Source organism: Copadichromis virginalis, linkage group LG3 (genome assembly GCF_057382275.1).
Source record: "Copadichromis virginalis isolate Kocher_CV1m ecotype Utaka linkage group LG3, C_Virginalis_male_GT1.1, whole genome shotgun sequence".
In the NCBI taxonomy this organism is placed as follows: domain Eukaryota; kingdom Metazoa; phylum Chordata; class Actinopteri; order Cichliformes; family Cichlidae; genus Copadichromis; species Copadichromis virginalis.
The window spans coordinates 49,975,442-49,989,945 of record NC_140620.1 but is presented as its reverse complement, the minus strand read 5'-3'; the positions used below and the strand labels follow the sequence as shown (position 1 = coordinate 49,989,945).

The 14,504-nt window shown below is 39.8% G+C and overlaps 1 protein-coding gene across 3 annotated transcripts in view; it reads right to left on the bottom strand.

The window, feature by feature from the left end:
* The window catches only part of plcb3 (phospholipase C, beta 3 (phosphatidylinositol-specific)), a 56,664-nt gene that overhangs the window by 31,451 nt on the left and 10,709 nt on the right, over positions 1–14,504 (bottom strand). For 2 of the 3 annotated variants that reach the window (XM_085451522.1, XM_085451521.1), the window contains exon 2: positions 5,654–5,740. In XM_085451522.1, coding sequence (XP_085307648.1) covers positions 5,654–5,740 — 87 coding nt within the window. Of the gene's footprint in view, positions 1–5,653; positions 5,741–10,104; positions 10,502–14,504 lie in introns of those variants that run through there. The other variant, XM_085451523.1, reaches the window with a different exon arrangement.

Sequence of the window (14,504 nt, the reverse complement as noted above, 5' to 3'; positions counted from 1 at the left end):
ATAAATGCAATACCAAAAGAGTGTAAATAGCGGTTGAAGTGAAGTTGTTCTTTGACTAGACAGAGAAAACTCTTGTTACAGGTCATGTTCCTTTATCTCAGAGGCAAAGAAAGGAGCACAGTGAAGTGAAAGACAGGGGGAAAAACAGTGCAGACCAGTGCACGGTGGGGTGTGTCTGCCCACAACCACTGTGTACAGCGCGTGTGTGTTTGTGTTTCTGTCAGCAACAGTTGGTCGTTATCGGCACTAGCAGAGTTGAGAATGGATAAACCCGCACACCAAACACCTCTCGCAGAAGGATTTATTTAATGTGTGATGTTTCCCAGGACAAAGCTCTTCCACAGAACAACGGAAGACTTATGGGACGTTCTGGGCTCTGAGTATACACTCATACGTCAGAGGTCTCATAAGCCGAACCTCTGGACGTTACACAAAGATGGAGAGAGGGCGATAACAAAGACAAGGAAGGGGGAGGTGCAGAGGAAGAGATGTGAAAGATTGCTGTAGAAGGATGGAGAAAGAAATTATCAGCAGGAAGAAAATCGCCGTGAAGAAAAAGTGTCAGCAAAGAGACGGAGATAAATGAGACCCTGGAAAAAAAGAAGAGAAAAGTAGAGATATATTTAAAGGGAAATGTTAAACAAAGCGAAGATTGAGACAAAGGTGACACAACGCAGATGGAGATAAGACAGGATGAGGAGAGAATTACCTGGTGAAAAAGGTGAAAAGGCTCAAAGCGACTGAGATAAACCAGATTTCATGAGGAAAAGTTATGTGAAAAGGTGAGAAAAAGGAGGCAGGTAATCCAAATAAAGTCAGCGCGGAATAAAAGGAGGGTAATAGAAGGGTGACGGATGAAGGAAGAGGAAAAGGGATGGAAACATGCTTCCCCTGGGCTGCACGTAGGCCAATATTTAAGTGGTTTGTTAGGGATGCTCTTCTCAACACAAGTTTACTTCTTTTCTTTCTTTTTTCAAATCAATGGCCCCACTGCATCCTGGGTGGTCAGCTCCTCTTCGAGTTATTCACAACAACATCTTTTCATCCACAGAGTAAATTTATTTCATGTTATGACATTACTGTTGAGCTGCAGCGATTAGAAGAACTATATGCTGGGCGGGAAACGGAAGAGAAACTCCGCTCAAAATGAAATCCAGAGGAGGGGTCGAGCTTTCATGCTTGCGTGCCTGTCCTAAATAAAATGCAATGCCACCTTTGTGGTACAACACATCCTCTTAAGTTGTTAGAAAAGTGCTTTTGACATTTTTGGGTTGCGGACTTTTTCGATGTCCTTCAAGGCCTTTGCTGAGATTCTAAAAATGACTCTAGTGAGTGATCCAGTTCCACTCAGTGACCACGGGCACCCTGAATTAAATGAATCAGGTTGATGCAATAGATCTTGATCAAGTCAACTGGGAAGAATCCTCAAATTAAATCCTCATAGATGACTTTGGTGTAAATCTCTGCTCTTTATCATTTAAATGTCAGAGTGGCAAAAATATAAAAATGCACTGGAGAGCCAATATTTTGGGTGGCTCTATTCAGAGAAATGGGTTTCTTCCAGAATACCCTTGTCATCTGTGTAAAAGCGTATTAACTGTTCTCATTAATGATCGCTGGATATCTGTGTTGCAGTGTCCTCTTTCTTTTCAGCTCTGCTTGGAAATCTCCTGGGGAGTCGCAACGCTGAATTGAAGCTTCACTCTGGTATCGTTGAAATGACTACAGCCACTTTAAATTAGGACTTCTGTAAAGCCCGAGTGCATTTTTATACATTCAGGTGCGCCTATTTTCAACAACACGAGCAACAGGACGTTTGCAAGGAAGATTTCCCCGAGCCCGATTCTCATTTGCTGTTCATTCTGAGAAAAGCTGAAGAAACAAATATAACAGCACTGGCCAGTCATTTTCAACATAACATCCAACATAATGAGCAAACACTATTAGTCACTGCCAGTCTGACCCTATCCATGTCAAGGACACCAGTGTTTCCCTGTAATTAGCCTTGGTGGCCTGAAGGTTTTTAAGGATTTTTCGTGGCCGCGGTCATCAGAGAGCTGGATTCCCGCTACTGAAGTAAGAATGGGGACCACAATCGGCCTTAGTCATGCCAACACTAACAAAGACAAAAGGCAGCAATGAAAGAAAAGTCAAACACTGTGGCACACGAGGCAAATGAGGCGGCACTACCAGCGCTTGCTGCTTGCATTTCCAGTAAGGCAGAGGGGAATCTTCCTCGACTTAGGCATTGGTGTAGTGGAAAGATAAAATCTGATATTGTGAAAATCCATTGTTTGCATAACTGGGTTCACGCAAGCAAATGGACTGGAGTCGGCTTGACAGACAGTCCACCTAGATTTCTTTCATCACACTCACAGGGATTAAATCTAATCTGGCATTTAGTGCAACTTTATTTCAAAGGAGGCATTAAACTAATGTTCTTCTTATTTCAAAAAATAAATAAATAAAGAAACACCACAATGCAAATGATGTAATAACTAATCAGCCTTTTTCCACACATGGCTGGAGTTTCTCTGCTGTAGATCATCACGATTAGAAACACCCTGTTGGGTTTGGGTGAGGGCGCTGCCTTGATAGAGCAAGCAGGAGGGAGGGCACATCTACCCAATTACTGCCCGCTCTATTCTTAAATGGGTATAAAACAAGCACAACACCAGCTTGGCACTAGAGAATTGGCCAGTAAAAGACTGGAACTGTCCCACCCACTAAACAATCTCACGTGCAGCTGCATGGTGGTGAAGTCTAGAAAAGTTTCAGGACTACGGAGCATGTGTAGAAGTGTTTAGAGTCAAGCAAATAAGGAATCAGCATGTGTGTAACAGACGGCTGTTTATCATGGAAATGTTGTTTAACTCTGTAAAGCCTGGACCACAAAATAAATGCTGGAAAATTAGATTAAAAAAAAAACAAAAAAAAACTGAAGTGTTTTTATTGAACCTTTTGGCAACTTAGGAAGAACAAAAAGAAATGAAATATAAATTAGCCCATATGAGTTTTTATTTGTACATTTCTGGTACTTCTGGCATTTTTATGCAACTTAATGTTTAAAAATTTACTCAACTTATGCAACTTATTCAGGTTTTAAATCACACTGATGATGTAGAGGTCTCAAAAACTCTTCTAAATGAAGCTCAAGCTCGCATTAATTCAATTGATTAGTAATGTGAAACCGGTCTATTTCACTTTGTGACAGAACAACATGGACTCAATACAATCCGGTCTTCAAGCGATAACATATGAACCTTGCTTCCAGGTCCAAACTACTCTGCAATTATTAAGGCTGTTTTTTTAATGGTTTTAATGCTTTGTATCTTGTTATTTAACCTAAACAAACCCCTAAAAAACGTCAGTGGATGGATTATATCAGTGGCTCTGACTGAAGTTTGGTCCGTTTACAGGATCCTGCCATACAATTGCATTTCTCCAAAACCATCAGGAACCCTCACGTTAACTTTTATTGAGTGTAAAAAGGTTAACGTTCATCCTCCAGCGTCACTGTGCTAATGTGTTTATGTCATGCTAACCATAGCTGTGTAGCTAGCCACCACGTAGCATCATATGCCAGCTAGCCAAACGTCAGTAACCCTACAAACGTGACTGCTGTTTAGTTTTCTGTCTGTCAGTTATATATGAAGTTATAGCAGAGCTGTGAATTTTAATTTTTTCAGAAATCTCTCAGTCACAACATAGTATATTATGTTTAGGTTGAAACTAGCGAGCTAACTTCCTGCTAACTTCGACCTCCGTTAAATTTCATAAATCCTGTTTTCACAGACGCCTGTATTTTAAACTTAATTGTTACACCTGGCAGAGCAGCCAAACTGATCATTTTATTAAAGATTGAACAATTTAGACAGTTTAACTCTCAGTGATGCCGCAGTGTTCGTTTGACGTTGGGACCTGAAGAGGAGTTTGGACCCAGAAACAGCTAATGGCGTCAGACTTAAAGACCGGATGATGTTCTTTCAAAGCGCAACATGTGATAAATCTGTGGGTAGGGAAAGAGTGTCCGGTCCACCTCTCACCTCTGCTTCAGTCTATACGGATCTCTGTCCAAACTACTGGTACAATTGTGTTGTGGGTAATTTAGGCATCAAGCTTGCAAAAAGAAAGTGCATAGAGTGTACCTATTTTGATTTTTTTTCTCTAATGACTCCGAGAAAACTAAAGATGTACACTGTTTAATCAGTGACATTGGAAACAATGTGTTGTCCCTTTCCTCTCTTTCCTCAAATGCTGTCTCAAGTCATCTTTTTGTGAAACTATCTTCAGTCACAGTGAGCAGCTTTACCACCTTGTTGAAAACATTCAATGACTGACAATCTGACTCTTTGCTAAACAGTGTCACAGTTGCACCTCAGGCGACAAATGGCCTATTATCCTAATACCCCCCCCCCCCCCCACACACACACACACACACACACACACACACACACACACACACATATATATAAGTAAGACGTCAGGATAGAATGAGTATTTAAAGCTTGTGTCTGTTATGTGAATGCACAAACACATGCTGACACATGTGCAGGCCGACAGCGTGACGTGTGCTCTGGCCCAGTTATGCGCACACATGCAGTGCATACACATACTGCAAAACACGCAGACAGAACCCAGTGATAATATTGCCTATCAACAGGTCATTCCTTACATGCCTTTTGGATAAACAGACAGCCAGAAATAAAGAGGGAGAAGGTTTGTGCATGCAGAAGAAAGGGAAGGAGAAAAACAAAGTCACTGGGAAAGACTTTTGTTTGTGTGTAAGCGCGTGTGGGAGGGAGTTAATTGAGCTGCCCCTGTAATGTCATTTGATCCAGAAAGCCTTATAAAATGTACAGACCAGACCACCATAACCGAGATATACCGGTTATGTGAAGAGATGAGTAAAAGGATAACAGTGAGATATTGCCTATATCTCACTATATAACAGAAGGGCAGCTTTGTTCACAGGATTTGTTTATCCATGACAGCAGATTACCATATCCATACTCCAATATCAAAGGAATAACTCATTATGATCCCATACATCTACATACATAACCACAGTCAGAATCACCATCATGCTGCCAATTCCCAGTTTATTGCTGAATGCCTAAAATGCAAAATCCAATATTACTAAACTAATGGCTTAAACGTAACCTCTAAAGTCAAGGAGAGGAAGGACGGATGTTGGAAAGCAATAACACATGAATGGGGGGGAAAAGAGATGGAGGATTGCTGATAACCACAAAGACTACAGGGATCAGAGTGAACAGGAGAAAACAGGAGACAAACAAGGCCAGGACAAATTGATGAAACCCATTTTGGTTGAACTAATGGGCCGGTAAAACCACAATAAGTGACACAAAGAGCTGAGGAAGAAACAGCAATTTAGAAAGACAGATGAAATATGTAGGAGAAGTGGGAGCGTAGCTATGTAGTGGTGTTAAAGTAGACAAATAACAAGTGTAATATCCATATTAGCACTCATGATGGTACATTAAAAACCCATTATGGTTAGAGTGGCTCATTTGTATTTGATTGTGTCCGAGTACTTCGGAGATGTGCGACAGTCTATTTGGCCGACTTTGAAGGTAATCAGTTTGTATGTGTGTAACTCTGTGTGTGTAAGACATCGAGTACGTCTCACCTGGCCAGCACCTATGGTCCAGTAGAGGAAGAATCCTTCCGGATCAACTTTCAGGTTTATCAGCGTCGGCTGTGTACTGTTAGGCTCCTAGGCGACAACAGAAATGCAGATGTTAAAAAATTGCAAACACAAAATAAAGGTCCAAGAAGAGAAAAAACACAATGTGCAACTCAAAACAGGAGCCAGTGTTTATTACAATGTGGGTCTTACTTTTTATAGATTTGGCCTTGAATTTGATGGGGTATTATGTTGGAACATTATCACAACACACAGTGAATTAAGGTCTCAAACACTCGCTCTCTGTCATTGTTTGCTAGTAAAAAAGTTTAAATCCTTCAAAAAGCTGAACTATCCACAGGGTAAAGACCTCTAAAGTACATTTCTGAAATGAAAAAGTGAGCCACGCCAGCGATGAAAGAGGATACTGGTATTACATCATGAGGCGTCAGCAGGAAGACTGGGAAACAACTATATTCTGTAATCTAAGATAAGCATGTAGCTTGTACTATAGCAGAATATAGATCATTTCAAAAGCTATGATTAATATTAATACGCTTGCAAGTACCTTGCTAACTAACTAGACATAAGCTGATAAAATAAATAACTCAACAGCATTGTAAAATTTGGTATTTTTGGCCAACTACAGCCAGTTTGTTGGAGTTTCAGCTAGCTTTTCCATAACATAAGGCAATCAGGCCCCACCAATATAGGATTTTAATATTGATACCAATACTGATATTTGGAGATTTCTTAATCTGATAAATAAGCTGAATTATTTTTGTCTATGATAGAAAAAAACAAACAGATTTGACTAACATTTGTTAAGTCTAGTTATTTATGTTAAACCTTAAATCATCGCAGCCAAATGACTATTTTTAAATGACTTTACTTAAAAATATAAATGTAAGTGAGTGTAAAATCTGTACTTGCATAGCAGAGTGTAGTATTTAGGTCAGTCTCAAATTGCTCTGTAGTATTTTTCATTAGTTTGTTTTTGAATTTTAAGTTTACTTTAGCTTTTATTAGCCTTCGTGCTATTTATAAGTGTTGTTTTTGTCATAATATGGGTGCCGTTTGTCAGTGGCACATTAAAGACGTTCTGAACGGGAATCGGAATGTGAACGCTTGAGTCAAACAGAGTCCCAGTATCAAACATGTCCACGGATGCATCCTCAGATTGACTAATCAGACTATATTGAAAAGACTGTAGTCTAAAATTAAAGGCATGTTATATATATTTAATTTTAGTTTGGTTTTTTTGTTTAACAGTTTTAATATAGTTGTAGTTAATTATAAAAAAAAAAAAAAAAAAAAAAACACAAAAAAAACCGTAATGTGTGAAAATAGTGAGAGGTATTTATCATTGATAATTTAAAAAAAAAAAAAAAAAAAAAAAACAGTGATTAGGTAAAACACCTGAACTTGGGACTGCTTTCACACTTTAATCATTTACATATTTATTTACGAGGAAAATGCTGTAGAAAAGAAAGTCATCGCACATTTCATGGACTACATACAGTGGGGCAAAAAAGTATTTAGTCAGCCACCGATTGTCATCATTTTAGGTGGGGGAACTTGCACAGAGGTCAGTAATTTGCACCAGAGGTACACTTCAACTGTGAGAGACAGATTGTGGAAAAAAAATCCATGAATCCACATGGTAGGATTTGTAAAGAATTTATTCGTAAATCAGGGTGGAAAATAAGTATTTGGTCAATAACAAAAATACAACTCAATACTTTGTAACATAACCTTTGTTGGCAATAACAGAGGTCAAACGTTTACTATAGGTCTTTACCAGGTTTGCACACACAGTAGCTGGTATTTTGGCCCATTCCTCCATGCAGATCTTCTCGAGAGCAGTGATGTTTTGGGGCTGTCGCCGAGCAACACGGACTTTCAACTCCCGCCACAGATTTTCTATGGGGTTGAGGTCTGGAGACTGGCTAGGCCACTCCAGGACTTTCAAATGCTTCTTACGGAGCCACTCCTTTGTTGCCCGGGCGGTGTGTTTTGGATCATTGTCATGTTGGAAGACCCAGCCTCGTTTCATCTTCAAAGTTCTCACTGATGGAAGGAGATTTTGGCTCAAAATCTCACGATACATGGCCCCATTCATTCTGTCCTTAACACGGATCAGTCGTCCTGTCCCCTTGGCAGAAAAACAGCCCCATAGCATGATGTTTCCACCCCCATGCTTCACAGTAGGTATGGTGTTCTTGGGATGCAACTCAGTATTCTTCTTCCTCCAAACACGACGAGTTGAGTTTATACCAAAAAGTTCTACTTTGGTTTCATCTGACCACATGACATTCTCCCAATCCTCTGCTGTATCATCCATGTGCTCTCTGGCAAACTTCAGACGGGCCTGGACATGCACTGGCTTCAGCAGCGGAACACGTCTGGCACTGCGGGATTTGATTCCCTGCCGTTGTAGTGTGTTACTGATGGTGACCTTTGTTACTTTGGTCCCAGCTCTCTGCAGGTCATTCACCAGGTCCCCCCCGTGTGGTTCTGGGATCTTTGCTCACCGTTCTCATGATCATTTTGACCCCACGGGATGAGATCTTGCGTGGAGCCCCAGATCAAGGGAGATTATCAGTGGTCTTGTATGTCTTCCATTTTCTGATGATTGCTCCCACAGTTGATTTTTTCACACCAAGCTGCTTGCCTATTGTAGATTCACTCTTCCCAGTCTGGTGCAGGTCTACAATACTTTTCCTGGTGTCCTTCGAAAGCTCCTTGGTCTTGGCCATGGCGGAGTTTGGAGTCTGACTGTTTGAGGCTGTGGACAGGTGTCTTTTATACAGATGATGAGTTCAAACAGGTGCCATTCATACAGGTAACGAGTGGGGGACAGAAAAGCTTCTTACAGAAGACGTTACAGGTCTGTGAGAGCCAGAGATTTTCCTTGTTTGAGGTGACCAAATACTTATTTTCCACCCTGATTTACGAATAAATTCTTTACAAATCCTACCATGTGAATTCATGGATTTTTTTTTTCACATTCTGTCTCTCACAGTTGAAGTGTACCTCTGGTCCAAATTACTGACCTCTGTCATTATTTTAAGTGGGGGAACTTGCACAATCGGTGGCTGACTAAATACTTTTTTGCCCCACTGTAACTCATTTGCTTATTGTTGAACCGGGACAGATACGCTTTGCTAACACTTTTCAAGGAAAATCACGACCCATCTGTATAGTAGCAGAAGAAGCACGGACTCAACAGATGGGAAAATCCTAAATGCTCGCTACATACTGAAAGTTTGTTGTTACCATCAAAATTATGGCCAACCTACAAAAATAATAAGACCCAGTTAGTATAAAACTCTACTTTGTTTAACTTTATGACATTGTAGATGGACAGAAAGACAAAGGAAAGGACACCGTGTGTTTATGTCACATGTTGCTCAACAGCTGTTTTCAAGCTGGAAACCACAAGCTTTAACCAGCATGAAGATCTCATTCATGTGCAGCATAATGATGGCACAGAAGCCTGAATCAACATATCATTTGCATCATCATTATTGAGTCGTACGCAAGATACGATGACCACATGCACAAACACAGGCACACAAATACACACACAGAGCTTCTGGCTGCGTAATTACAGTCACACTCTGGTCCAACAGACAAACACATTGCCAAGACCGCCCGGGAAACAGGGATGTTGATTCAAATTGCTATTAAAGTGACAGACTCACAACACCAAAGCATCAACTTAACAATATACTTCTCATAATCGGATTATAAAGAGAGAGAAGGACCTCCTGGTAACCACATAAAACTTTCTCACTATCAACTTAACAAAGGAAAGAAGCTTATAATTTCCTTAATGTGTGGTGAAAAACATATGCAGCTATCATGTGAGTTCAACAAAGCTGAAACATTAATAACTGCAATTTTAACTCAAACACAAAAATGAAGCGAACAGGAAAAAAGCACTAGAAGGCTTCCACACAAAAACAGAGTGGGTTGATAAAATAAGTGATGGAGGCAACTGGCAAAGACAGGAAAACTTTATGGGACTCCATAAAGGACTGTAGTCCTTAAGTATACTCTTGTATACTTAAAGTACACAATTTTTCTTTACATCTATAAAACAGTTATAAAACGGCTAACAATGCTAACAGTTTTCATTTATACTTTATATCCAAAAAAGGGAATAAATGTGCACCATATTAGTTTAGTGTTTTCATTTAAACCCATGAGCTATCCAAACAACACATATCTTGTGATATATTGTTATCTTTCACCATCTGTTACCTTTGGACAGAGCCTGGCTAGTCGTATTTCCTGTTTTAGCTTTTATGCTAAGCAACAAATTTAGCGTCTAATGCTGGGTTTCTCGTGTTACCAACCCTAAGCAAAAATATTCCCAGTGTTTCCCAAACTCTTAAAATGTTCCCTTACAGACTCCTTGCAAAACATACATTTTAAGCTGAACCTACCTTCATTTTAGGCTCCAAGGTTGGCTAACAGAGAGCGCAGGTTAGCAAGAGAGGTAAATAAAGGAGAAAGACAAAGGTTTAAGAACAGGATAGAAGTAGGTGGATGGGAGCAAGAAAAAAATGTTATAATAGAAAATAAAACAAAATGTCAGGAGAGGTAGCTGAAGTTAAATCTTAAATTAGCCTCATTTTTCTAACTTGACCATGCATAATGTCAGCCATTTTATTGTTGCTATAGTGACTAGCAATGACTGAGTAGACAAGGGGGCGATTTTAGACCGATCATCAGGCCTTAATAAGCAGCAATATGTTCTTTTAAAAGTGAGCTGCGTTAGCTTAGTTAGCAAGAAGCAGCTATAACACAAAAACACAGTCTGAAGCTCCAGCCAGCTCTAGAGATACCAGGAGTTACTGCTTCGCTCTGAACAGAAACTCACTGACAGAATAATTTGAATGCAACTTCAATCGTGAAGTCAAACGTGCGCTTAATCACTGAACTCGTGACCTCTGCTTACTCACTGGTGCAAATGGATACATCCCCAATTTCACGCTGTGATTACCATCTTAAGGCTGTGACCTGATGTCATGGCCTCTTTTCAGCCGGTGATTGGTCAGAGCAAATGTCTTGCAGTGAAGCTTGCAAATCTCCAGCCTAGCTTTTGTTTGTGTATCTTATGTCTGTAAGACAACAGAACTGAAAACACAAACTAAAACTTCCATTTGGAAAGTCAGATGTTCCTAGTGCTAAATGACAAACAAATATAACAAAAACCCAAAAACATTCAAACAAAAAAGCCAGTTTTAAAAGATTATACCAATTGTTGCCTTTAAATTAAAGATTTTGCTAAACTAAGGATCTATTCAACCTCACCAGCTAAAAATGATGACGGCAATAAGTGGAACAATATGACAGACCTGACAATGTTACCTCAGCTTCATGCTCTACTGTCCCTGCAAAGCAAGACTGGATATACAGCTAATCATTGCTAGCCTATGTTGTAATAAAACTGCACACATATTGTTAGTTGAAGACAATCCGGTTGTTCAGTCTGACGTCACTAGCCGTGTCTGGGTCTAAACTCCGCTGCAGGTCCATATATCAAACGATCACTATGGCATTACTGAGAGTTGAAAAACTGTCTAAAGTCTTTTATCTTTAATAAAATGATCAGCGTTCTGCTCTACCAGGTGTAACAATTGAGTTTAACATCCAGGCATCCATGAAAACGGAATTTATGACATTTAATGGAGTTAGAAGTTAACAGGAAGTTAGCTCGCTAGCTTCTATCTAAATACAATATAGCATGTCCTGACTGCGGGGTTTTGGAAACAAATTAAAACGTACAGCTCTGTTATCACTTCCAACATAAATGAAGACAGAAAACTAAACAGCAGTGACGTTTGTAGGGTTACTGAAGTTTGGCTAGCTGCTATATAATGATGTGCTACGTGACCGCTAGCGTCACAGCTATGTTAGCATAATATAAACAAGCTAACTTTTTTTCCACTCGATAAAAGTTAACGTGAGTGTTCTCGGTGGTCAGGAACAAATGTAATCGCATGGCAGGATGCTGTAAAAGGACCAAACTTCAGCCAGGAGAACAACTGAGATAATCCATCCACAATACGAGGTTAGTCATTCATATACTGCTGCATGGGCTGGGCTGTAGTTACATCCTAAGGTTTTAAAAACTGAGCTTAAATAAATGATTAGCGGTAATAAAAGCTGAGGGAGGTCAACAGTGATCACTGACTGTTTTAGGAGCTTTTTGAGATTAAATTGAAGTAAATACAAAACATTAAACATGTTAACAACACAAAAGCCATATTAAACGCAGACTACTTTAGGCCCGGAAGTAGGATTCGTCACGTCATCACTTAACGACCGGATAGAAAGGTTACTACTTAGTACACTGAAGTGACCCTGTTCTCAATGTATACAACTTAGTATTAACAAACTCTATAGCATGACTACTGTGCACCATGAATATAATGAGCTGAGAAAACACATAACCAATATTAAATAACAGGCAATAATCCATGAATATGGTCAGGTCATGTTTAGCAGAGACAAACAGAGACAGAATAATCAGGTTCACACATACACTGCATCTCAACTGCAAGCACACATTTTGTCATTGTGACTACAGTCATTATCAAGTCCGTATGTTTGAGACTGATGAGTCATCTTCGAAGTCAGTAAAAGCTGCAATGTTATTATTCCTCTAATTGTTAAAAACAGTAATAAAGTAGTAATATAATAGTAGTAAAGTAGCAGTAATAAAGATATTTTTAAGCCATGTAGGGGCTTATGTGGTTTAGTTCACTGCCTGCTATCTGCAAACTATTCTATGCATTATATTATAAATGTCATATGTTAGTACCTTCTGTGCAACCTTCAGGAACAACTTGAGAAATTTTTCTGGAATTGAATGAAAGACCTGCAGCCGAAAAATAAGCAGCAGCCTGAAAATTAATGCACAATCGTTTCTAGGAAAACTTGATGCTGTATGCAATTCTGACAGGATTTTCTGATTAGGCAGACCCACCCCTTTTGCACCGAGATCCAGAGAGGGTAGGGAATATTTTTAAACCATGCTGGAGACACCAGTGCAACAGGATGATGGAAAGCGGATTTCTTTGTTCACACAAAGAAAAGTACAGGTGCTGCTAATTTACATGCATAAGTGAGAGATGTATAAAGAGACCATCTTTGGTTTAAGCTTGGTTCAGATTGTACTGAAATGGGACTAAATATGAGATTAACTCTAAACCTTACTCGGGTTTTCTTGTTGACACTTGACTATCTACTGACTAATATATGCGCGGTATCTGTGTAATCTAGTGGGGGCAGACACGCAAGCACATACACATGATCTTTAGATTCAGATGACCAGAATTATAACAACATCACTATCAAGCCTACATGCAATACTACAAGTACTGGCTGGAGGATGAACCCAAACACACCCACACACACACACCAGTATTGGTCAAATATATTTGCATTTTAACGTCTGCTGGATTTTACATACCTGTTAGTTGCCTTTACAACTTGAAATACACACAGTTTCTTGTTTCTTTCACGGTTCATCCACTCTGACTCCACATGAAGTCTGAAATACTTTCACTTAATTCTTTTGTTTAGTTGTTTTTTTCCTCCCTATCACTTAAATCAAGCTCGCATGCCAAACATTCTTTGGCCGTAGCCTCAAAAATGTTCGGATTTGACGCTTGGCTTGATATTTTTTAATCAGCGTACACTGAACGTCTTTGGTTTTGGGATTGTTGGATAGATAAAGTCAGTTATTTGCAGGCTGCAGTTAGGAATTTGTAGACCAAAAGATTAACGGTAGTGACAACAATTTGTCATTTATGCCTCTATTCTTTATCTGAAGGTGTTTTTTTATTTTTACAACACAAAGGCAAAGGTATTTTCCACCTGACATTAAGTGTAAAGGTTACAAAACTAACCAGGAAATCATTAGCACACGGGCGTGAATACACAGACACCATGTTTACTGTAAACACACTATGATGTGTTGGTGTAAGAGGGGGATGGTGGGTCTATAATTGGACCTCACCCACTCCCTAATTAACCGCCATATGTAGGATCCCTCTGAAGTCTTATTTCCCTCTTTGCATTTTCATCGTCTCCGTGTCAATCGCTGCCTCGCTTTACTCGCTAAGCAACGTTTAAAAACATCTCTTCCTCCTTAATTGATTAAAGACCGTGTCTCCTTCTCCGGACTGCCTCCATATGCCCTGACCCAGTGACAAACACCGTCATTACCTGACCATATAATGTCAAACACACACAGAGTGGAGGGACCACCCCTGGAGCCGATGTCTTACACGGACAAACTAATGAACACCTCTTGAAAAATCACAATGTGTAACAGCTCAGATGTAGAAAGCCAAATACACGTTATACTGCCTTCACCACAAATTATTGTGTGTGTGTGTAATGCCAGTCAGGAGAAAGCCATTAGTTGGAAACTGATAAAAGTGGCTTCTCCAGCTGCACCTTTGGTCACTGCAACTCTGTGTGTGTGTTTTGTAATAGCTTACGGGAGTGGTGTGTGAAAGAGGGCCAGCGTGCACTTAGTGCGAGTGTGTTTCAGCAGCTGCTTTGGCAACATGGTAAAAGTTGATGACAGTAGGTAACCTTTGGACTCAAGACATAGGAGAGCGAGGAGGGAGAAGTGAAGCCAGAGATGTGAAAGTATGCCATAGGATTAAATATGGAAGGAATGAAATAAGCGGGTCTGTGAAGATTTATTTAGTGTAGGTGTAGATGGCGTCTGATGGGCATACACACATACTAGATCTAAACACTAGATCTTCTCTTGAAGTCTTTTTAATATTTTGGTTAGTGCTACCTTCTTGCACATGCTCAG